The sequence below is a fragment of the Equus przewalskii genome, chromosome 10 (assembly GCF_037783145.1).
Source record: "Equus przewalskii isolate Varuska chromosome 10, EquPr2, whole genome shotgun sequence".
NCBI lineage: Eukaryota > Metazoa > Chordata > Mammalia > Perissodactyla > Equidae > Equus > Equus przewalskii.
This window is the reverse complement of record NC_091840.1, coordinates 58,340,167-58,365,000: the sequence shown is the minus strand read 5'-3', so window position 1 is coordinate 58,365,000 and position 24,834 is coordinate 58,340,167. Positions and strand designations below refer to the sequence as shown.

At 43.6% G+C, this 24,834-nt stretch overlaps 1 protein-coding gene across 17 annotated transcripts in view; it reads left to right on the top strand.

Annotated features, from left to right (window-relative positions):
* SPECC1 (sperm antigen with calponin homology and coiled-coil domains 1) overlaps window positions 1–24,834 on the top strand; it is a 283,955-nt gene that overhangs the window by 84,476 nt on the left and 174,645 nt on the right. For all 17 annotated transcript variants that reach the window (XR_011523688.1, XR_011523689.1, XR_011523690.1 and 14 more), the window contains exons 2-3: window positions 4,828–4,994; window positions 14,282–14,417. Coding sequence is in view for 12 of the 17 variants with exons in the window: in XM_070563540.1 (XP_070419641.1) it covers window positions 4,828–4,994; window positions 14,282–14,417 (303 nt within the window). In the remaining 5 variants the exon portion in view is untranslated. The remainder of the gene's footprint in view (window positions 1–4,827; window positions 4,995–14,281; window positions 14,418–24,834) is intronic.

The following is a 24,834-nucleotide window of genomic DNA, read 5'->3' as shown; positions in this document are numbered from 1 at the left end:
TGTAGTTGAGACCTCAATGCCCTCTCCCACTCCCAGAGACTCATTATTTTGTGATAGTCCAGAATGGTTTCCTAGTCGCCTGTTTTCTTACCTTGAAAGGGTAATAAATCTGAGGCCCGAGATAACCCCTCCGACGCAGATTCTGAAGGCAGCGATTAAGTAGCAGAGGAACACGTTTTGGGGGAGCAGGAGACATAGGCATGGGTTCTGACTCCCTGGTGCCCAACACCTGTCTTCCTCAAATGGTTCTTCCCTTCTTCCCTTCCTCCCTTCCTCCCTTCTTCCTCTTCACTTTATGCCGTGCAATTTATGAGTTACCGGGTAAACACATGTCTTACACTATCCTGGAGATGGAAAAAGCTTGGTAAGAAAATGTTTGAAAAATTTGAAGAAAACACCCTTGAGAAGACCCTCTCCCTAACGCCCCTGGGAGTGGGTTCCTGGATTTAACTGTAATTCCTTGATCAGTTTGATCCTTTGAGATGGTTTAGGAGGATTTTCAGAAATCCGGAAATTAATAAGAGAGAGCTTTTTTTTTTTCATTCCTTGTACTTGGCCGGAGCCCATCTATTAGTCTTCTGTTACTAATCTACGTCCATGAGGAAAGTATTATTTACTAGCATTCTCACCTGTGTTTAGCTTTCAGCAGCTAGGATGTATTAAGGCTGGGATCGATTCTAATGACGGTAGGGTGCCTGCTGTCTGTGTTTATTTTCCTCTCTGCAGTCGTGTACCGTATAACGACGTTTCCATCAGTGACACGCTGTGTATACGATGGTGGTCCCATAGATTAGTACCACACAGCCCAGGTGTGTGGTAGGCTATACTATCTAGGTTTGTGTAAGTGCACTCTGTGATGTTCACACAACGAGGAAATCGCCTAGCGACACGTTTCTCAGAATGTATCCTGTTGTTAAGCAACCCTTGAGTTTATTTTCTCTCTTCACGTTTCCAAATGAAAACAGGCCACTCCGTGTACAAGAAGAGCGCTTTCCTTAAATCTGGTGTGTCTGTGTAGTTCCTGCCACTGAACCTTGGTTTACTTGGTCCATCACTGTGTATTATTGAGTTAATAAAACAGAGCAGCCCTCCACTGAACACAGTTAACAGTGTTTGTTGGGAAAGCAGCTAATATTTGTTGAGTGCCTTCTGAGTGCCCAGCCCTCAACATGCATGTTCTTCTTCCATCTTCCCCGTTTTGTGAAATAGGCACTAGTAACTCCATTTTATTCGGTGAAGATGTTGAGAATCACAGTGTATTCAAAAAGCGTGCCTGAGCTCATGCAGTAAACAGTGGAGCTGCGTTTGGACCAGGAGCATTGGATCCGAAAGCCTTCCTGCTTCCCCATGGGAGCAAAGGTTGTTCAGAAAGGCCTTATCCGTCCCTGGTGTTTAAGAGCCAGTTAAAACTGTATTTGAATCCCAGCTCTATCATAAACTCTGTGATTTGGGCAAATTGCTTAACCTCCCTGAGCCAAAGTTTCCCCATTTGTAAAATGGGGGTGACACTTAACTCATCAGGTTACAGTAAGGGTTTAGAGACACCCACGGAGAGTACTCAGCAGTGCCTTGCCAGGCTCCGAGTGGAATAGTCGCTCTCATGTCACTGCAGTATTCACGTAATTAACTGGTTCCCTGTCAGACAGCCAGGCCAGGGGTGAGGGCTGAGAGGAGGGTTGTGGAGGAAGCAGATTGGGTGAAACTCTGCCAAAAGCCAGGAGCGGGCCTAGGGGGCACCTGCTCTCCTTCTGGCAGGAGGCCTTCCTGGAAGCGGGCAGAGAGCAGGGCCAAAGCCCACCAAGTACAGTGGGTGGACAGCTCTGAGGACAAACCTGTCGAGGTCTGTTCCAGAAGAGTGTAGGCTGGGTGGGAGCAGAGCGAGGGGAAAGAGGCAGCCTCTGGAAGATTTGGAGAACACTACGAAGACGCTGGTCCAAGCTGGGGCGTGAGGGGCCCATGTTTAATAATGTCCTAAACCTTGGGGACTGGGGAGCAGGGCACAAAGCCAGTGTTCGCTGTGGCGGAGTGCTTGCCTCACGCGCTGGCTCTCATCCTCTCATCCGTCCTGGAAAGCTGCGTTGATCCCGCGGAGCCCATTTCTGTTCTGGGCATCCCATCCTGGGCACTTGCCCTACCTACAGGGTTCTCTTCCTGGTTCACATGAGTGGGACATCAATTATTTCATTTCCACATACATTGAATTCTGAAAGAAGGTAGAATTTGAAGGGAAGAATCTGGCTGGTGGATGGGTAGAAAATAAAAGGCTAACTCTGGGAAAAATAACGAGAAAAAAGAGTGAAGGGAGCCAAGAAAAGGTAGCATGGCAAACAAGAGGGCTCCAGATGAGAAAAGTTCTCTAGATATGTTCATTTGGGAATAATTTGATTGGGTTCAGAAGGTTCTAGAAGAATAAAGAAAAGTGATGGTACAAAGGAAGTAACCCTGAGAATTTTGCCTCAGAGCAAGTAACTCGTCAGTCTTTGGAAAATGGTTGAACACTTTTCGGGTGCACTGTCCAGAAGGTTGTCCGATTTGTTGCCAGAGATGGAGAGAGGAGTTAAGATCTTGAGTTTTGACTCAGGTGGCTTTTTTTTTTTTTCTCCAAGGAGTTTGACTCCAGAAACATTAGGGAAAAGACGGCAAGAAAAATTTCCACCCTCTTCCTGCTTGCTTTTCATCTTCATATTCTTATCTTTTTTTTTTTTTTTTTGGAGTAAACAACAGGCATTTAATTTCAGGGGTAACCTGGGAAGATTCTGGAAAATGTAGATGCACTGCAGAATCACCGAATGTTTTCATAAAGTAAGCCCTGGAATAGTCATTTCTAAGTACTTGTCGCCATCACATAAAGGGGTGCCTTGATTAGACAGATATTTTATTCAGGTTGTCTCCATGAGTCAGACTGATGTGTTACTGCTTGATTCTGTAGTAATTGGTAAAATTCATCAGTAATTCCCTCCAAGAATCACTCAGGCTATGTTGGTTCATTTTATGCTGGGAGTCCTAATAAAATTAGTTACTGTGTAGTTCTTAACCTAGGAATTCTATCATTGTTGCTGTGGAAACCAGCTTATTAAAAATTGTGGGTCAAGAGAGAAAAATAATTGGTGCTAAATGTCAGTAAAATACGTGAAGGGTAAGTTTTTTTTTTTTTAATACAGAATAAAAGAAATAATCATGATACCTGGAAGCAAGCTGAGACTAGTAAGTTTCTGAACTAATCATATAACTGAAATCATGGATAACTTTTCTGAAAAACACTATAGAAAACAAATTGCAAAGTCTTTGAATATCTATTTTCACCTGTTGCCACACTCACATAGCTGCCAGCTCAGTAGTGCTGCGAGTGAGCTCCTGGTAGGCTCTCAGACACACTACTAACAATTTTCAGCAGGAGCAGAAACTGGTTGGTCTGGCTGAGAGGCACTGTCGCTTGAAATGGTCTCCTCCAGCCGGGAAAAGGAGACCAGAATAGGAGAAGGTCACAGCCTCCTCTATGAGCAAGGCTGAGGAGGTGACCTGTTGTTTTTCTCCTAGGTGTCTAATGGGGTGGACTGGGATGTGGGTGAGGGGAGAGGAGGCCCAGGGCTGCTTAGCGCCAGCTGCAGCCCCTCAGGGGGGGCAGTCAGTTTCAGACCCCTAGGTCCTTGAGTGTGGCCACTGGAATTAGCTCTCACCTATTAGTGTTTTTTTAAAGTGCATTTTTGGTTTTTTATTTTTTAATTTTTCTATTTCATTTATTTATTAGTTAAATTAATTATTTCTTATTGCGACAACATTGATTTATAACATAAATTTCAGATGTACATCAGTTTATTTCGATTTCTTATATTATTAGTATATTATTAGTATATTATATCCTGTTTACCACCCAAAGACTAATTTCAATCCATCACTACACGCATGTGCCTAATCACCCCTTTATGCCTTCCCCCCTCCCCCATTCCCCTCTGGTTTGTTTTTTGAAAGGATGGAGCATTACCTGTGAATTTGGTATTCCATCTCACTCCCTTGGTCATTAGAGTCCATGGGGACAGGCTGCGTCAGGGTTGGAGCTGGGTGAGAACCTGTCCCATTGCGCTACTGATGGAAGAAGCAGGTTCAGGTTAAGATATGGTGCTGCACCTTGCTCAGGAATGATCAAAAAACTCAGGCTGCCTTTCATATCTTTGTATGCGGATTCTCCCCTTAGGTCTTTAACTGCATCCTGCTACTTTGCACAATTTTTCTCTCATAAAATATTTTAATTAAGGGGAGTAAGTCTACCCTATAATGTCAGGTCTGACCAATTAAAATGTGCCCTATTAATTTTTAAATGATATCCATTTTTGTCCAAAAGAAGAAAAAAATCTGTGCTTCTGTGAAGTCTAATTTTCAAGTAATTCATTTCCGTCTATTTAAAAATTAGGTAGATTGCGCCATTGTCAACCCTTAAGCTACAAGGCTTATGGACATAGTAGGTCTTGACTCAAGCTGACCTATTTTGTGTGGGGATATACAGAAATAGTGTATGGGTGTATTATACTGTGTTAGGCGTCCCTGACCAAGAAGAAGCCATCATTCTGCTGAAAGATTCTGCCTTCTGTAGAACATCAGTAATATTGCACACATGTTTTTAATAGTTTGGTAAAAGCTGTTGCAAAGTTGTAAAATTAGCCTAGTGCACAGGTACCATCTTAGGGAGAGAATGCTCGATGTGCAGCCCAATCATAAGTGCCTGTTCTCTTCGAGAACGATGGTGAACATGGAATATGGGGGTGAAGCTCCAGGATGTCTCTCACCAGGTTCAGTTGTGGACACACGTTTTTCTTTTCTGCTCTTCTACAGAAAGACCCAGTAGCACAAAGATGAGGAGTGCAGCCAAGCCCTGGAGTCCAGTCATCAAAGCTGGGAGCCATGGGACGGAGCGTGCACGGCCCCTCCCCGCAGCCTCTTCCGGCATGAAGAGTTCTAAATCTTCAACTTCTTTGGCTTTTGAGTCCCGACTCAGCAAGGTACCGACTGAAACCCACAGGGCAGGGCTGCTCGCGCCCCAGTAGCCCTGGGTTGGGAGACTGAAGAGGGCGTTAAGCAAGGCAGGAAAAGAGGCTCTGAGCAGGGTCCCGGGAGAACCAGCATATCTTGACCTAAAGGAACAGAGCAAAGAGCGGGTAGCTGGGTGCCCTGGGGTCGAGAAAGGAAATCTGCAGAACATTTATCAGAGAGACTAAGATCCCCTACCCTGGATTACGTGGACTTTCCAGCCAGAGTTTTGCCCCCAGCACACCACAGATGGGGGTCAAGATCACCAACGAGGGGCTGGCCCCGTGGCCGAGTGGTTAAGTTCGCACGCTCCGCTGCAGGCGGCCCAGTGTTTGGTTGGTTCGAATCCTGGGCGCGGACATGGCACTGCTCATCAAACCACGCTGAGGCAGCGTCCCACATGCCACAACTAGAAGGACCCACAACGAAGAATGTACAACTATGTACCTGGGGGCTTTGGGGAAGAAAAGGAAAAAATAAAATCTTTAAAAAAAAAAAAAAAGATCACCAACGATCTCCACAATCCCAATAATCCAGTTGTCAGTTCTCCATGCTCATCTTGCTTGGTGGTCGCAGCATTAACACAGTTGATTGTGCCCCATCTAGGAGTGCTGCTTCTCTCGGTTTTCCCTCCCTCCCGGGCAGCACCTGAGAGTCTCTGTTGTTGGCTCCTCCTCATCACCTGGGTCTCTGACGTCAGGTGGGACTGAGGCACAGTCCTTGGGCTTCATCTCTTGTCTAGCTACTATGTCACACCCAATGCCTCTTTTACTACCCTGAGATGAGATTCAGAGATAGCATAACCTACCTACACACATACGTTTGAGAAGTCAATATAATATCCTAACTATAAAAGGAAAGTAGTTCATAATCAAATAATCCCTATTTCCATCTGCATATGCCTGAGCATGACTGTGCTGAAGGACCTAAGGTGCTCCTTACGGCACCGTGGATGTGACAGCTGTGATGCAGACCGATTCAGGGTTGTCGTGTCCATGACTCAGATACCATGAAGGATACTGAGGGAGTGACTTGATTGTTTTGAAATGGTGAACACTCTTGGTAAACCTCTGAACCCAAGGGCAGTCTTGACTTGTGCTTAGAAACTTCAGTGTATCTTAAAGTTGTGCAAGAAGTACATTGTTTTTATATGTAAAACAAAGGGATGCTCTAGCCCCAGATAATGATAAAAAGGTGCACCACCTTTGTGAATGTCTGTGCAATATGTGAAAATTGTGAGGAGTGTGGGACAGTTCTTTTTTTGTGTGTGAGGAAGATTGGCCCTGAGCTAACATCTGTGCCCATCCTCCTCTTTTTGCTTGAGGAATACTGTCACTGAGCTAACACCTGTGCCAATCTTCCTCTGTTTTATGTGGGACGCCCCCACAGTGTGGCCTGGTGAATGGTATTAGGTCTGTGCCCAGGATCTAAACCTGCAAACCCTGGGCCGCTGAAGCAGAGCCCGCGAACTTAACCACTACGCCACCAGGCTGGCCCCTGCGGGACAGTGCTTTGTGCAACATTGTCGCATTCATTGTAGGACATCTGGATTCCCCATCCTCTCACCCATTAAATATAAGTAGCACCTCCAGTCATGGTGACAACTAAAAATGCCCCCAAAAATTTCCAACACACTCCCTGAGGGACAGCACTGTCCCTATTGAGAACAGTTGTTCTAGGTGATAGTGTCCATTCTCATGAATTTTAATACAAGATATGAATGACATACAAATTTCTGTCTCTAGCCAGGACCCCTCCAGTTGCCTTTGTGACATCACCTCTTGGATGTCTAAAAGGCACCTTGAGTATAACATCCAAAATGAATCTTTTTTTTTTTTTTTTTTAAAGATTTTATTTTTTCCTTTTTCTCCCCAAAGCCCCCCGGTACATAGTTGTGTATTCTTCGTTGTGGGTTCCTCTAGTTGTGGCATGTGGGACGCTGCCTCAGCGTGGTCTGACGAGCAGTGCCATGTCCGCACCCAGGATTCGAACCGACGAAACACTGGGCCGCCTGCAGCGGAGCGCGCGAACTTAACCACTCGGCCACGGGGCCAGCCCCCAAAATGAATCTTGATCCCTTCCTCTCCATCTTTCCTGCCCCCTAAACCTGCTTCTAGTGACTCTCCCCATTTGAGTAGATAGCATCTCTGTCCTTTCAGTCGCTCAGGCCAGAGCCCGTGGACCCTCCTTTTCTCACGTCCCACAGTGCATCAGCAAAATGCCATTGCTTCTACCTTAAAAATAGATGTCAACTCAACCACCTCCCACTGCCTCCTTTGGGACCACTTGGGTCATGCCATCACCTTCCTTATATGGGCTTCCCAAATGATTGCCCTTCTTTTGTCTTTGCACCCTATATTTCATTTTCAGCAGAAGCCAGGATGGTCCTTTTAACACATAAATCACATCATTTCTCTGCTTAAAACCCTCTAGGGGCTCTCTCCATTCACTCAGAGTGAAAAGTGAAGTCCTTGAAATGGCCAGTGATGCCCTGGAGATGGGCCCCATGCCCCCTTGGATGTCATCGCCTTCCCCTCTGCCCTGGCTCCCTGAGCTCTGGTCACACTGTGTTCTTTAGCTGAGTGGTGCTGTCACTCAGGCGAGCAGCGTGTCTCTCTGCAGCAGCGTGTTTGCTGCTCTCCTGCCTGAAACATTCCTCCCCCCATCCCTGCGTGTCTGCCCCTTCTCCTCCTTTAAGTCTGTGCTCGAATGTCACCTTATCAGAGATCGTTCCTGATGGCTCTAGGTAAAGTGCCCGGTGGCCTCCTTGCCCTGCCTTATTTTCCCTCTTGGCTCTTAGGACCATGGCACACACCTGCTTGGTTAGTGTCTGACTCCCGGCAGCTGGAATGTAGGCCCCGTGAGGGCAGGGGCTGTCTGCTTTCTTGGTTGTTGCACAGCTCTGTGCCTCACGCTTAGAAGAGCACTTGCCGCTTGGCTGGCACTCAGTATTTATTGAATGCCCAAGGACACCGGTTCTTCTGGGAGTGGTAGTGTGATGGAATGTTGGTACTGGAGAGCACAGTCTTGGAGTGGGTCAGACTAGGCTGGGTTGAGATCCAGGCTCTGCTGTGAAACCTCAGGCAAGCTATGTAACTGTCCTGAACTCTGAGATGAAGGCAATATCTTACCTGCCATGAGGAGTAAGTGTGGATAAAGTATCCTACACATAATTTTGTTTATTATCCTATTATCCTGGACTTGACCATTATTTCTGTGATTTTTATTTTTATAATCTTTGACCTATGGTACATTTGGGAGACATCTTTAATTTACATTTTAAATTAATACATACATTTCTCCAATCACAGATCATTAGCGCTTATAGAATATATTGAAATATTTTTAAAAGCAGTGTTAATAAAAAAAGTCTAAAGCTTAGGAGTGTTTCCTAAGGACAATGAAATGTTGGCCGCTCTTGCTGATGATAGGTGTGTGTTCTGGAAACTTGTTCCACAGGGGAAAAGCAGATATTCGTGTTAGCGACTTTGCTGTCATTTCTCTTTCTTGGGATCTCCAGGCCTAATTCTGTAGAGGAGAATGATGGGGTTTGAGGGAAGGGTAGCAGAAAGAGCTGTGCCATGCCCACACCTTTCTGGCTTTTGTCATGTGTCTCTGCTTTGACCATCTATCCCTTCCTCCTATGGTTGTGGGAGGAGGAGGAAGACTAAAAATCCAGAGAACAGAAGAGAAAGAGGAAATGGTGATGGACAGAAAGGCAAGTAAATTTGTTGCCCTCAGTATTTTACTATGAAAATTGCAAGCATCCAGAGAAGTTGAATTATACAGTGAGCACCCGCATTCCGCCGCTAAGATGCTACAGTTAACATCTTACTATATTTGCTTTACAGTAAATGGATACATATGGGGTGGATAGATATGTTTTGACTGGTCAAAAATAGGAAAACTGAAGCATGTCCACCAAAATAGAATGAAATACCCTACTTCAAATACTGGTCCAAGCTTGCAGGAGCAGTGACGGAACCCGGTGAGGGACCAGGAGCCCAGATGGGACAGGGGATGCTCCTGTAAGTCTTCCTTGTGCTCTTTGAGCCCAGCCCAGGAAAGGACAGTACCTGGAGCGCTCCAATGAAGACAGGCCGCTTCATTCTGGCCGTTTATAAGGCCCAGGTCTGTTAGTCAGGACTCTCTTGGTTGCCAATGACAAAGCATTGGCATGAGATTGCTTCAGCAGAAAAGAAATATGCCAAACAGATCGTAAGGTTCCCACGCACTAGGCAGGATGGAGGTGCAAGACTGGGGCCCAGAGAGGCCGGGACCAGGGAGTGGAATGCTCATCCCCACTTGCCTCTGCCCCTCTGCTTCTCTGTCGCCTGCTGATGTCTAGCCTCCTTCATCTTGTGTTATGAAGCATGGCTGCCCGCATCCCCAAGTCTCCCACATCCTGTGAAAGACCTGGCTGCTTCTTTGCTTACCTCTGATTTGTTTTGGGGTTTTTTTTTTTTCTCTGCTTTTTCTCCCCAAAGCCCCCCAGTACATAGTTGTATATTTTAGTTTTGGGTCCTTCTAGTTGTGCCGTGTGGCATGCCACCTCAGCATGGCCTGATGAGCAGTGCCATGTCCGTGCGCAGGATCCGAAGCGGCGAAACCCTGGGCGGCCAAAGCAGAGGGTGTGAACTTAACTACTTGACCACAGGGCCAGCCCTATCTGATTTGTTTAAAAAAAACAAAAGTACAAAAAATTGGGAAAAGTCTCTGCTTGGCTAGGTGTGAGTTGTGCATTGTCCCTGCCCGGTCTCCTGTAGCTGGGAGAGGGGGAGGTGTGCTCAGGGCCCTCTACCCCCAGAAAACAGAGTCTTATCGTTTAGGCGTGTTCCATATGAGTCTTGGAGACCCAGTCAGTCTTGGATTATCATTCTTAGCGAGTGCTCCACACCTGCGCTGCCCAGTGCCATAGCCACGAGCCGCATGTGGCAATTGAGCCCTTGAAGTGTGGCTTGTCAAAACTGAGATGTGCCGTTAGTGTAAAATACACACCAGACTTTGAAGAGTTAGTACCAAAAAATGTAAAATGCCTCATTAATGTGTTTTACATCAATTGATAGTATTTTGAATTTATTGGATTAAGAAAATATATTCTTAAAATTAACTTTACCTATTTTACATATTTAATGTGGCTACTAAACAATATAAAACTACATATGTGGCTCGTATTATATTTCCATTGACAGGGCTGCTCTAAACCATTGCTTCTCGAAGTGTGGTCCCCAGACCAGCAGCACCAGCATCTCCTGGGAACTTGTTAGAAATGGAGATTCTCAGGCCTCGCCCCAGACCTAGGGAATCAGACTTGGTGACGGTGGTGGGCAGATTGGGGGTTGGGGTGTGGGCAGCAGCTGGCACTTTAATGAACCCTCCAAGGATTCTGATGCAACTCAAGTTTGAGAACCACTGCTCCAACCATAACATGTTTTCTACTTTTAAAGACGAGGTTCTCTTGTGTGTATTGATTTTAGAGCTTTGGGTACCCCCCCATCTTTGTGGAATTGAGGGGAATTTCTTAGTTACGTTAATCTGTGAGCTATTTAAACTTGTTCCCTTTGTAAGCTTTCACGTGCAGGTGCTCAGCAGCTTAAATATCAGTGAAACCGTTAGTGAAAATACTTATTAAACGTATCAAAGCAACACTGAAGCGCATACCTTCATTGTGATCTGTAACAAACCAGAAATCTCAGGTAGTGCTGAAGCGGCATTTGATCCCAGGAAACAAAGCCGAAAATGCAGCCGTGAACAGAGAAAGAACAAGAATTAGTAACTGAGACTAGTAGTTTTCCGTATCTGATTTTGCATCCAAAAAATAGTGACAGAGGGAGAATAACTTCAGCTGCTTGCTTCAGAGAACGGGGGGATCAGTTTTTAGCCTTTATGTCCTGCCTCCTGGGAAAGCTTCTAAGCAATAAATCTTTCTCAAATGGAATTCCATGTGGAAAGTGCTGGGAAATGAAGTGCTCCCTGTACAGGCTTTGCTGCCGCCCGAACTCCCCATGCTGCGTGGTAAGGAAATGGCATGCTTCTGGCCTGGAGCGCGTCTTACTCATCCTGTTGCCTGGAAAGGGCAGCATCAGATCTATTTATAGTACAGAGCGGGACCACGAAGGAGGAAGTCTTCCCACTGCTTGCCAACTGTCATCCTCTGTTGCCTGTGGCTGTTATCTCACCAAGAACCAAGCTCTTTTGGAAAGTGGGAATGGGGGCACCCCGGGGGTGGGTGGAGGCTGTGGTGGGGTTGCAGGAGGCAGTTTCACTTCTGGCCCAGGTAGGGGTCCTCTCATTTGTTGGATTCCCCATTCTGGTTTGCATACCGAGCCTTTGCTCTCTGAGCCTTTTGCTGTAGTTTGGTTATTCCACGATTCTTTGCATCAGACTTACTGACTTTAGTAATGTCAGAGAATCAGAGAGAGGAAAGCAGCACGGAGTACATATCATTTGCATTACTGTGTTAGGAATTCCCTTAACTGCAACAATTTCTCTTTTCCTTTGAGGTGTTGTCTGGGGAATTTTCAAAGTCTAAAATCAGAACTGATTTTCCTCTGGGGACCCAGGGAGACACCTGGACATGCTTTTAGGAGGAGCAAATAATGGTTTTTTCTATTGAGAAAAAGTTGCTGACATTGTGAACTCTTCTCATGTAGTACTAAAACACGTGTTACACTGGTGACCTGGTGGGTAATTGAGAGGCTGAGACCTTGGGTGTAGGACCCTTTGTTACTCTGAGGCAGGAGTCCCTGTGAGAAGGGCAGTCAGGTGACTTCTGCATCAACGCATGTGTCATATTCAGTCCTGTTGTTAAACTACGAGTCAATGCTGTTGGCCAGAAAATTTGGTTCTGTTCACATCTAGTAACTGGAAGTACACACAAATCATCCTTTCAATATTTGCTATTTGTTTTTAAAATTAATAATTTGTTTAAAGATCCTGACCAGGATTGCTTGGCTAATATTAAGACTTTCCCCGTCTTCCGTTTTTTAGAAAGTAGGCTATGAGGAGTTATTGTTTAAAAAGAAGATTTCAGTTTGGGACGATGGAAAAGTTTTGGAGATGGATGGTGATGATGGTTGCACAATATTGTGAATGTATTTAATGCTACTGAACTCTTCACTTAAAATGGTAAATTGTTACCATTTTATGTTTTGTGTATTTTACGACAATAAAAAATTTTTTAAAATAACAATGAGGAAAAATGAAGAAAAAAAATGTCGGCTAGCATTTGCAGGGGTGGAACCAGAGTTTTGCCCAAATTATAACTCCTCCTATTTTCTTTTTTGTTGTTGTTGAGATATAGCTTATAAACAATGAAGTAAGTCAAAGTATGTAAAAATCTCAGTCTTAGCTGTACAGCTCATTGGATTTTTACGTGCGTTTCTATCTGTATAACCACCACCTGGTCAAGATGTAGAACAGTCTGGCAGCCCAGAAGTTTCCTTCCCAGTCAGTAACTCCCTGACAGGTAACTACTATTTTGACTTCTATCACTATCATTTGTTTTTGCTGATTCTTAACTTCATATAAATGGAATCAGGCAGTATATATGGTTTCTTCCACTTAGTATAATATCTGTGAGATGCAACCATTTATTAGTATATCACAATTCTTTTTTTTTATTGCTGTGTAGTTTCCATTGTGTACTGCACCACTATTCAATTTACCCCTTTTCCTGCTGAAGAACATTTGGGTTGTGCTAGTTTTGGGCCTTTATAAATAAAGCTGCTATGAACGTTCTTTTGATGAACCTGTGTACTCACTTCCCTTGAGTATAGAACTAGGAATGAGATTGCTAAATCATAGGGTGCAGATATTTAGCTCTAGCAGATACTGCCAGTGTTCCAAAGTGTTTACCACCTTACCCCCTGCCAGCAGAGCGTGAGAGTCCTGCTTGCTCCACAACCTCACCGATACTTTGTATTGGTATTTTTTTCTCTTTCAGGCCATTCTGGGGTGTGTGTAATAATACTGTGAAATTTAAACAATGCGAACGTGGAAAATGTTTTTTGCAATTGTGCAAATATTTAAACCTCTTACCTTCAGTAAATGACCCTGAAACCAGTGGAGGAGGTCGGAGCTGTGCGGTGGGCAGGGGCTGCCCGCTCCGTGTCTCTGTTGATTTGGGGGCTTTTTCATCCTGTTTTCTCCAGATGTCAGATATATTCTTTTTTTTTTTTATTTAAAAGTTTTATTTTTTTTCCTTTTTCTCCCCAAAGCCCCCCAGTACATAGTTGTATATTCTTCGTTGTGGGTCCTTCTACTTGTGGCATGTGGGACGCTGCTTCAGCGTGGTTTGATGAGCAGTGCCATGTCTGCGCCCAGGATGCAAACCAACGAAACACTGGGCCGCCTGCAGCGGAGCGCGCGAACTTAACCACTCGGCCACGGGGCCAGCCCCAGATATATTCTTGATGGCTCTGGGCACCTGCCTGTCTCCAGTCTTCTTCCAGTCTCTATCCTCTTCAGCAATATATTTTAAAGAGATTGACAGTGGTTGAGAGAGTTTATTTGCAGTTTTTCTCATTAATCTTGAATGTAGTTTACCTGGGCCAGGAGTGTGAGCTCATTCAGGGGTCCCCCTCTTACACTTCAGTACCTTTCAGCAAATGTTTAGTCTCCTCTTTCATGACAGGGAGGAAAGCAGAAAAGCAGTGGGGGACTCGTGCTTTCTTTCTGTCATCCGTTAACAGCATTCTTCTGGCCTCCAGAAAACTCCCTTCCTTCCCTTTGACCACGTTGTCTGTATGAGATCAAACACAGAGCTCCGTGTAGAGCACATGGTGGCTATTGAGGCTGTGTGTCTCTCTTCCCTCTACTTCCTCCAGACATATATTTTAAGCCATTTTTGTTGTCCTTGAAGTTTTTTGCATTGCCCTATCCTGCCTTTGTGCATCTATCGCACAGTTCTTTTCTCATCAGCTCTTGTTCTTTAAAAAAAGTGTTTTTTTTTAACCAGGAAAGCATATTTTTTTCTCAACTCATTATTTGAAGTGTGACATGGTGGGTAATATTCACCCATAATCTTATAATATTCTTTGAAACGGTGATGGAAAATCATGCTCTGACCTATGGACGACAGACGCGAGTTTGTCTAGCCTTGCATTTTTCCACTTCAGATGTTGTGCTCCTCGAAGTGCCGTTACTGCATCTTAACTTCTGGGCAGGTGGTACTGCTCAGGTGTTTTCTTGGTTCATAGCACTCCTTACTGAAAATGTACCTCTTCATCCTCTTTCTTTCCCTCTCTCTCTCTCTTAGCTCAAGAGGGCCAGTAGTGAGGACATGCTCAGCAAACCGGGAAGTACTGCCGCTTCTGGAGTCGTTCGCCTGAAAAAGACTTCAACAGCTGGAGCCATCTCCGAGCTCGCAGAGGGCCGCCTGAGGAGCAACTCAGGTAGGAGGGAGCCAGGCGGGCCGTTCGTCTTGGCCATAGGAAAGCACTTCAGTGAGTCATGCATCCCTCCCTCATCAGACATGTACTGAGCACTTTGCGCCAGGCAGTGTTTTCGGCGACAGCGTCCCTGCCCTCAGGGAGTTTATATCTGGTGGGGAGGTAGATGAGAAACAAAAAGGTGATGGGAAGTGCTGTGGCCCCTTCTGTCACTCTAGTTGTCCATCTGTCACCGTGTGTTCTGAAATCCTTTTGAGATCCAGGCGGGGCGGTGTGTCTTCTGGGCTTGTCTTGCTGCAGTGTACATTGGATGAGCGGATGAAGTCTGTAGGTCTCTGGCAGAGGCAGGAGTACAGCCTTCTTCCTGGATCCTGTGGGACACGGGGAGGGCCTCACATCAAGGCTGCGCTGAGTCACTTAGATGGCAGTGGCTGCTGGGACCTGTGAACTTTCTCACTGTTACTAGTTTTTTGAGAATCAGAAAAGGGTTTTTTAACCATTATATTTGAGTTCAGAGCATGAGAAGCATAAAACATCAAAGAATGTATTTAAGTTTCTTATGGAGCCACATAAATGAGAAAGCTAAGCTTTCCATGTCTAACTCTTATAATGCAGCTCTCCGTGTATTGCTAAATTGTCTAATGGGAAAATAGCTGAATATGTCACTATTAATTTATAATAGAGGTTGCATGGTGGTATACTTAGATTTTTGTACTCTACATAAAATATCACAGTCCATATTAGCTTTCCAAAGGTGTATTTTAATTTATTCAGCTTTCAAAAAGCTGAATCTATGAAGAGTGGCTTTTTTTGGATGTAGGGGTAATGGCCTTGTACTTCTACACAGAGGTTTTACTATTTTAAAGACTTGTTTCGTACTAAATACACACATTTGGTTTAAAAAATAAAAGAAATGAAAGTACAGCTTATTTTTATTAAGCCAGCCTAACAGTAATTCCAAAAGTTAACAAAGCTCCACTAAAAAAATGGCAGAATGATCTCACTTTCAAATATTGGTGCAAAATGTGAGATCAAACTGTTAGCAAATAGAATTCAACAAGAAATTAAAAGAATACTACTGCACATCACAACCAAGTGGCTTTATGCCATCCAAGAATGGCTTAATGTTGGGAAGTGTAGGAATATAGTCTATCTTACAGTAGTAATAGACCAAAGAAAAACCATTGGTCATCTCCATAGAAATGGAGGGTGCATTTGACAGAAGTAGCAATCTTTCTGATTTAAAAACAAACTTGGTAGACTATAAATGCATAGATACTTCTTTAGTGATATGAAATATATGTATCTCAAACCAAAGCCAGCATCCTACTCAATGGTGAAATCCTTGAAGTATTCCCGTTAAAATCAAGATTGCCTACCATCACCACTGTCATCCAAATTTTTCTGCAAGTAGTAACCAAGGCAGTGAGACAGAAGAGTTATAGCTGTATAAGTATTGGAAATGAGGAAGCAGAATGATGATTTTATGTAGATAATAACATTGTATGCTTAGAACAATGCTTAGAATTTCCTGAAAATTGTAGCATTAGAAAAAACTTAGAATGTCCTGAAAATCTATTAGATACAATAAGAGTTCAGTGTGTGGCTGGTTGTAGAATATAAAATGTGAGTAGTTTGCTTATCAGTAACTAGTTAGAAAAGATAATAACATAAGAAATGATCCCATTTATAAAGGAATGAGAAAGGTAAAATACCCAGGAATAAACTTAATATTACAAAAGCCTATATTTACAAAAAACATCTTAAGACTCTTCTGAAGGACATAAAAGAAGACATAAATAAGTAGAAGGACATACATGGTTCTTGGATAGGAAGATTAAGTATAATAAAGATTAATAAGCATAATATATTAAATATAATAAAGATGTCTAAATTATTCTACAAATTCATTTCCATCCCTATTAAAATATCAGTGGGAATCTGGGAGTGGAGACACTGATAAAATGATACTGGGTTTATCTGAGACAGTGCCTCTCAATCGGGGTGATTTTGCCTTCCACCCCAACCCAGAGAACAGCTGGCATATCTGCAGACATTTTTAGTTGTCATAACTAGGGGAGTGCTACTGACATCTAGTGGGTAGAGGTCAGGGATGCTGCTAAACATCCTGCAATGCATAGGACAGCCCCCACAATAAAGAATTATCCAGCCCAATCGTCAATAGTGCCACTGTTGGTAAACCCTGATCTAGAAGAATAAATATTCGAGAATAACCAGGAAATTTCTGAAAAGTAGTAATCAAAGCAGTAACCTTAAGCATCTCAGAACTCGAGAAGAAATGCAGTTCAGTGGGACAATGGAGAAAGTCCAGAATACACCAGAGGATTTAGTATAGAATAAAGGTGGTATTTTATATGAAGATGGATAATGCACTCAAAAATAACGACTGATTGAATCTGTAGGAAAAAATAAAGCTGGATCACTATCTCATTCCTCTCATCAGAATAAATTCCAAGTGGATTAAAGATTTAAATATTGGGGCTGGCCAGGTGGCTCAGGGGTTAAGTTCACACGTTCCGCTTCTCAGGCGGCCCAGGGTTCGCCGGTTCAGATCCCGGGCGCAGACCTGGCACAACTTGGCAAAAGCCATGCTGTGGTAGGTGTCCCACGTATAAAGCAGAGGAAGATGGGCACGAATGTTAGCTCAGGGCCAGTCTTCCTCAGCAAAAAGAGGAGGATTGGCAGTAGTTAGCTCAGGGCTAATCTTCCAAAAAAAAAAAAAAAAGATTTAAATATTAAAAAGTGAAGCCGTGAAAATATAAAGAGAAAACAATTTGTAGTCTTGGCCTTGGAAGGGCCTTTTTTTCCATGAGGAAGATTGGCCCTGCACTAACACCTGTGCCAATCTTCCTCTATCTTTTGTGTGTGGGATGCCTCCGCAGCATGGCTGATGAGTGGAGCAGGTCTGTGCTGGGGATCCGAACCTGCGAACCCCGGGCCGCTGAAGTAAAGAGCACAGAAATTTAACTGCTCAGCCACTGGGTTGGCCTGGAAGGGCCTTTTTAAATAGGAACAAACACAGAAGTCATATAGGAAAAGATGAAAAATCACACAAATATAAAAAGCTTCTTTATAAAAAGAGGAAATTATTTGCAGTACTTGAAACAAAGGGCTTATTTACAAAGAGTTTATATAAATCGATAATAAAAAGAAAAATAGTACAATAGAAAAATGGGTAATTCACATAAAAAAATAAAGCTAGCCAGTAGAAAGATGCTAAGTCTCATGTATAGGTCAATGTAAATCAAAACAGTAATTAGAGAACTAGTCTCCCTAATGGATTAGCCAAAAGTAAAACTGTTCATAATTTCTGGTGTTATTAAGGGTTTAGGGAGTAGCACACCACATATAGTTGATGTACAAAGACAATATCTGTCTGTGTTTGAAATATGTATTTGAAATACATATGCTCTTTCACCAGGGATTTCTACTGCTTAGCATTTAGCTATACTGATTAACATTACTGTTTACTTGAGAGAGGATCCCTGTATATATGGACAAGATGTTTGGTTGTAGCATTATTTTAATAGTGAAATACTGGAAACACCTGTGTGTGTCAGTACAGAGCTGGTTGCGTAATGAGGTTTTGGTACAGTGGAATAGAATGCAGCCATGAAAATGGACACAATAGATTTGTGTGTCCCCATAGGGAAAGATCCAAGTACATTACCAAGTGGGGAAAATAACATGGTGCATATAGTATGATCTCATTTGTTTTAATTATAAAAAGTATACATTAATTTAATTTTTGAAATCATAACTTTTTTCTGGAAGGATATAAAAATGATTATCTTTGAGGAGTTACCAGAATTGAAAGTGGTGGGGAAAGGAGACTTTTCATTTTAAGTCTTTCTTAACTGTTTGAAATTTTTAAACATATACGTGCAATGCTTTGAAAATTAAAAACAGGATAAATACAAGTCATAACAGAAACTTTTTTTTCCTGCCTTAACCAAATCCATCCTCTTCTGCTTGCCTTTTGTGCTGTTTCTTAACCATTTGTTGGTGAATTATTTAATTGTTTGATCACAGCATACGCTCCCTTTGGTTTAATGCTGGCTCCCACAGTGGGCACATTCCCACACCCCCTGCCCGTTAGTGTCCTTATTTGTCAAATCGAGGACATCCCTAAGTGTCTGCCACACAGTGATGTTGATGAGACAGATCCGTGAATATTCGTGACCTGTGACGGACTGTGGGAATGTAAGGTGCAGTGATCATTCCCATAGTCATCATTCAAGTTCAGCTCGCCGCCTACTTTAGTGTAATGGAATTATATCCTTTGACTTAGTAGAGTTGAATTACAAAATTACCTTTGTCTTTGGAACTTTTATTTTTAAATGCAGGTAGTTCTCAACATTTTTCTCTCAGCTTTTGGACAGCTGGCACTTTTGTACATTGTTATATATCCCCAAACTGCCTCGTTCATTGCGAGTGTGGACCCGTGCATCCGCTGAGGAACCCACTTTTAGAAGCAGTGGCCTGCGTGGCGATGCTGCGCATCAGCCGTTCTTTCTCTGTCGTAAGTGCTGCCTCCTCCATGTCGTGCAGTAGCGTTGGATGGTCATTGAGGATTGGGTCACTTTTTGTCTTTATTTTACATGCACGTAAAACAGGGAAATGAAAGTGCCGGTACTAGTAGTAAGTGTGGGTTTTTTTTAAATTTTTTTTAAAGATTTTATTTTTTCCTTTTTCTCCCCAAAGCCCCCCGGTACATAGTTGTGTATTCTCCGTTGTGGGTTCCTCTAGTTGTGGCATGTGGGACGCTGCCTCAGCGTGGTCTGACGAGCAGTGCCATGTCCGCGCCCAGGATTCGAACCGACGAAACACTGGGCCGCCTGCAGCGGAGCGCGCGAACTTAACCACTTGGCCACGGGGCCAGCCCCAGTAAGTGTGGGTTTTTAAATCTCAATACTGTTGAGACAAAGATGGAAATAGATATAGTGTGTTAGAAGCGCGTCGTCGTCCCCACCCCCCGATGCTCTGGACTTACATCAGTTAGACTCAGCTGTAAAGAAAAGAAATAGAAGAAGGAAAATGCTAGCAATATGTAGTTGATCTCCTCTCAAAAGAAAGATGTAATTATAAACTATATATAGATTCTTAGGGGACCGAATTCATTTTATGGCCCTCAAGTCTTAGTTTTTGAACTTTTAGCTTTGGGACAAATTTTCTGTAATGCATAGTGTGGTATTATCTGTGTTTTCTTTCAACTGTGTTAATTTTGAAAAGGATCTTGTCATGAAATTATAATATAATATTGTGGTTTTAAACTCTCAATAGTTAAACCTACCATCAGCCTGTATTGCACCCTTTCCTGGAAACTGATCTGTCCTTATAGAGAATCCCGCAAACCTGGTACCAGGAGAAAATGCTCACTCTCTTGGTAATAACAATTATATGGTTGCTCACACTTGCGTACAGTGCTAACTCGCCATCTAACCAGTGGTGTGGGAACTGCTTGAGCGGGGGTGCGTGAAGATTTTGGAAGCCTTTTCTAGACTATTTCCTGATTCTGGTATCCAGGCCTTATGCTGTCCCCTGGTGCTCAGCCAAAGTTTGCGTCAGCAATAACAGGAACACAGCAGCAGCCAAGGTCTGGAAAGGAGTAGCTGCTGCCATTTCTCAGCCTTCTGTCATGCCCGCCGCTCTGCTGGCCTCTTGTCTGTTACCTTGCTTCCTTCTCACGATAGCCTTAAGAAGAACGTGGTGTTTTATACACATCAGGAAACCTGGCTTCAGAAAGTTCAAATGAGTTTGTATCTCCCTTCCCCACCTCATGTTTCCACGCTCAACATCCACTCTTTCTAACTGATTTTCTGAATCAGTGTTATTAACGTATCTGCCATGTGGCCCAGATACATTCTTCTTCTTCCTTTTCTCCCTAAGGTGCCCTTTGTGGTCATCTCATCTTATCCGATAGGTGTAGATTTTAGAGAACGGGGTGGTCCCTTGTGTGTAAGCAGTTGTCCTCCTTGCTTCCCCCGTTTGTTGCCCATCTCAGGGTCACGGGAATAGTTGTGGGAGCCCCCACAAAGCTACGAAGGAGTCCAGCCACTAGAGGGCAGCCTCGTCAAGAGCACTGACGTGCCCTTGTGCTCTGAGTCCCGGTTCTGAAGAATGGTTTAATTACAACTTGAGGAACAATTCTCCTTTTATTCATTCGTTAATTCATCAAATATTTTTGAGTGCCTACTATGTGCCTGGCACTGTTTCAGGCGAAAGGGATCATCAGTGAACAAGACAAAGACCCCTGAGTTCATGGAGCTACATGAATACAACGTGGAAGAGGTAAGAAATCAGCCAGGTAGACGACATGGGTGACCTGTCCAAGGGCAGTAAGAAGCCAGTCAACAGTAAGAAGCTGCTGCCGACTGAGCAAGAAGGAAGGTGGCAGTGGGAGAGCAGGGCAGAAAGGCTGGGAGGGGGGCACTGAGGGAACAGAGGAGTGATGTGATCTGACTGTATTTTGAAAGTGGTACTTGGCTACTTGTTGAGAGTGGACGTGTGGAGTAGGGAGACCAGATGGGAGGCTGTTGCTGGGCAGGAGGAAGGAAGTGGCCTGGGGTGCGCTGTAGCGGTGGAGCTGGGAGCAGTAGTCGGCTTCTGGGTATAATCTGAAGGGTAGAGTCAATGGCCCTAAACTCTCCTGAGGGACTTTTTTCAAATTGTGGTAAAATAAACCTGACAAAAATTACCATCTTAACCATTTCTTTTTTTTCTCTTTTTTCTTTTTTTATTATTATGATTTTTTTATTGAGTTAATGATAGGTTACAATCTTGTGAAATTTCAGTTGTACATTATTGTCTGTCAGTCGTGTTGTAGGTGCACCCCTTCACCCTTTGTGCCCACCCCCCATCCCCCCTTTCTCCTGGTAGCCACTAATCTGTTCTCTTTGTCCACATTTTTAAATTCCTCATATGAGTGGAGTCATGCAGAGATCGTCCTTCTCTATCTGGCTTATTTCACTTAACATAATTCCCTCAAGGTCCATCCATGGTGTTGCAAATGGGACGATTTTGTTCTGTTTTACGGCTGAGTAGTATTCCATTGTATACATATACCACATCTTTTTTATCCAATCATCTGTTGATGGGCACTTAGGTTGCTTCCACATCTTGGCTATTGTAAATAATGCTGCCATGAACTCTGGGGTGCATGGGACTTTTGGAATTGCTGATTTCAAGTTCTTTGGATAGATACCCAGTAGTGGGATAGCTGGATAGTATGGTAGTTCTATTTTTAATTTTTTGAGGAATTCTCCATACTGTTTTCCATAGTGGCTGCACCAGTTTGCATTCCCACCAGCAGTGTATGAGGGTTCCTTTTTCTCCACAACCTCTCCAACATTTGTTACTGTTTGTTTTAGTTATTTTTGTCCTTCTAATGGGTGTAAGGTGATATCTTAGTGTAGTTTTGATTTGCATTTCCATGATGCACAGCAGTGATGAACATCTTTTCATGTGCCTATTGGCCATCTGTATATCTTCTTTGGAGAAATGTCTGTTCATGTCTCCTCATTCTTTGATCGGGTTGTTTGATTTTTTTGTTGTTGAGTTGTGTGAGTTCTTTATATATTATGGATATTAAGCCTTTGTCCGGATGTATTACTTGCAAATATTTTTTCCCAGTTAGTGGGTTGTTTTTTTGTTTCAATCCTGTTTTCCTTTGCCTTGAAGAAGCTCTTTAGTCTGATGAAGTCCCATTTGTTTATTCTTTCTATTGTTTCCCTTGTCTGAGAAGACATGGTGTCTGAAAAAGACATCTTAACCGTTTCTAAGTGAACAGTTCAGTTGCATTAAGTACATTCACATTATTGTGCAACCATCACCACTGTCCATCTCCAGAACTTTTTTCATCTTGCCAACCTAAAACTCTGACCCATTAAACAATAACTCCCCATTCCTCCCTCCCCCTAGCCCCTGGCAGCCACCATTCTACTTTCCGTTTCTATGAATTTACCTCTTCTAGGTACCTCATATAAGTGAATCATACAGTGTTTCTTTTGTGACTGGCTCATTTCACTCTGCATAATGTCTTCAAGGCTCATCCATGTTGTAGCATGTGTCAGAATTCTCTTCCTTTTTTTAAGGCTGAATAATATTCCATTGTATGCGTACATCATATTTTGTTTATCCATTCATCCATCAATGCACATTTGGGTTGTTTCCACCTCTTGGCCACTGTGAATAATGTTGCTATGAACATGAGAGTACAGACAGCTGTGAGGGCCCTGCCCTGGATCCCTTTGCTTATGTGCCTCAGAGTGAGAATGGCACATCCTCCCAGTGGGTTTGAGGTAGATGCAGTGGGGCCAGAGCAGTGAGATCTGATGGGTACCCAAGGGAGGAGGATTGAGCGCCAGTCCCTTCTGGAGACAGCACTTGGCCAGAAAGAGGTTTCTGTAGTCACAGATGTATGTTACAAAAACTGGCAATACAGAAAAGTCCTCATTTAGATGCTTCTGTATATAGCACATGTGGGATTTAAAAGAATGTCACTATTTTAAACTGTTATCACTGTTTTCTACAAGTTAAATAGATCAACTGTTCGATGCCGGATGCACATTGGCCATACTCTGGGTTAATGCTTGCAGAACCTCAGACATCTCAGAGGATGAAGCAGGCTTCCTCCAGGAAGGTGTCCATGTCCTCACAGGCCCACGTGCCCACCATTCTCCAGCTACATGCAGTAGACCTGGCTGTACCTTAGGCTTCAACCTAAGATGCTTGTCGTCTTTGACCCGGGAAGGCGCTCACTCCTTTAACTCAGATGGTAGACATTCTTATTGCCATTTTACATATGAAGAATCAGGCTCAAGTGGGTTCGGCAGTGTTCCCAGCGTCAATCCCAGTCTGACTCCAGAATTCTTTCCTCCACCACACTGTTTGCTGGGGTAGGGAGACTCCTTTTCTTCCCTGTCATCTTTGCCTATTAATGGAATTCCTACTACCAATAACTAACATTCTTTGCACGCTAGCTGTGTGCTAACCATCGTTCTAAGTACTTGATGAGTATTATCTCCTTTAGCCTTTGCAATAACCCTATGACATAGGATCATTATTATCTTCCGATTTCATAGGTTAGAAGACTGAGGCTTATCGAGATTAAGCAGACTGTCCAAATCCACACTTAGTAAATATTGGGATGAGGACTTGCCAATTAGGAAACTAAGGCTGAGAGAAGATGGTGGTGTGGGTCGGCTTGCTGGCGTGACTGTGGAGGAAAAGAATGTTGGAGGTTTGGAGTGGAGAGGCCAGAGGGTTGCCTGGGTATGTGGCGGGGTTCCGGCAGGGGGAGGAGCTTCATGAGCAGGGAGGTGAGGGAAGGGGTATTGAGGTGGGGTCAGTGGATGACCACCACGGGGAGGGAAGAGCACGCCAGGTTCTGCAGCACAGACTTCAGAGTGGGAGGGGTTCGTTTAGCAGGCCGGAGGAGAGACAGTGGGAGGTGACAGTCGGAGGGGAGCTATACCAGCTACTGGCCTGCAGGCTCTGAAGATATGACAAGAGGGCCAGACTGGCTCGAAAAGGCAGCTGTGGAGTCATGCAGGCAGGTGAAAGTGTGGGGACACTCAGAGACAAGGCTCAGAATATAGAGTCGTGGTGATTTCAGTCGTGAGCTCTCGAGGGCCCTGAGGTTGTGGAGGGCAGAGCTAGGGGACTGAGTCTGTTTGGAGGTGACAGCTTGTAAAATCACAGAATGCCAGGAATGAGAGCTTTTGTTTTTCATGCTTGTACAGGAATCATTTATTGATGAAAATTTTTTGTGGTAAAAAAAAAATAACAGTTCAGATTCAGTGTTTTCATTTTTCTTCTATTTTTTTATACATTTAATTCTTTTTTTTTTATCATGGTAAGAACACTTAACATGAGATTTACTCTCAACAAATTTTTAAGCATACAATTTTAAGTATTGTTAACTATAGGCACAATGTTATGCAGATCTCTAGAGCTTGCAGAACTGGAAACTCTATACCCACTGAAAGCAACTCCCTATTTCCCACCCCCTCGACGCCTCCCACCCCCCAGCCCCTGGCAGCCACCATTCTGCTCTCTGCTGCTTTGAGTTTGACTATTTTAGAGACCTCATGTAAGTGGAATCATGCAGTATTTGACCATCTGTGACTGGCGAACTTCACTTAGCATAATGTCCTCAAGGTTCATCCATATTGTAACACGTGACAAGATTTCCTTCCTTTTTAAGGGTGAATAATATTCCACTGTGTGTGTGTGTGTGTGTCCATGTCCGTGTCCGTGTCCGTGTCCGTGTCTGTGTCCATTCATTCATTGATGGACACTTAGGTTGTTTCCATGTCTTGACTATTGTGAATAATGCTGCAGTGAACATGAGATACAGGTATCTCTTTAAAATAATGATTTCTTTCTTTTTTTTTTA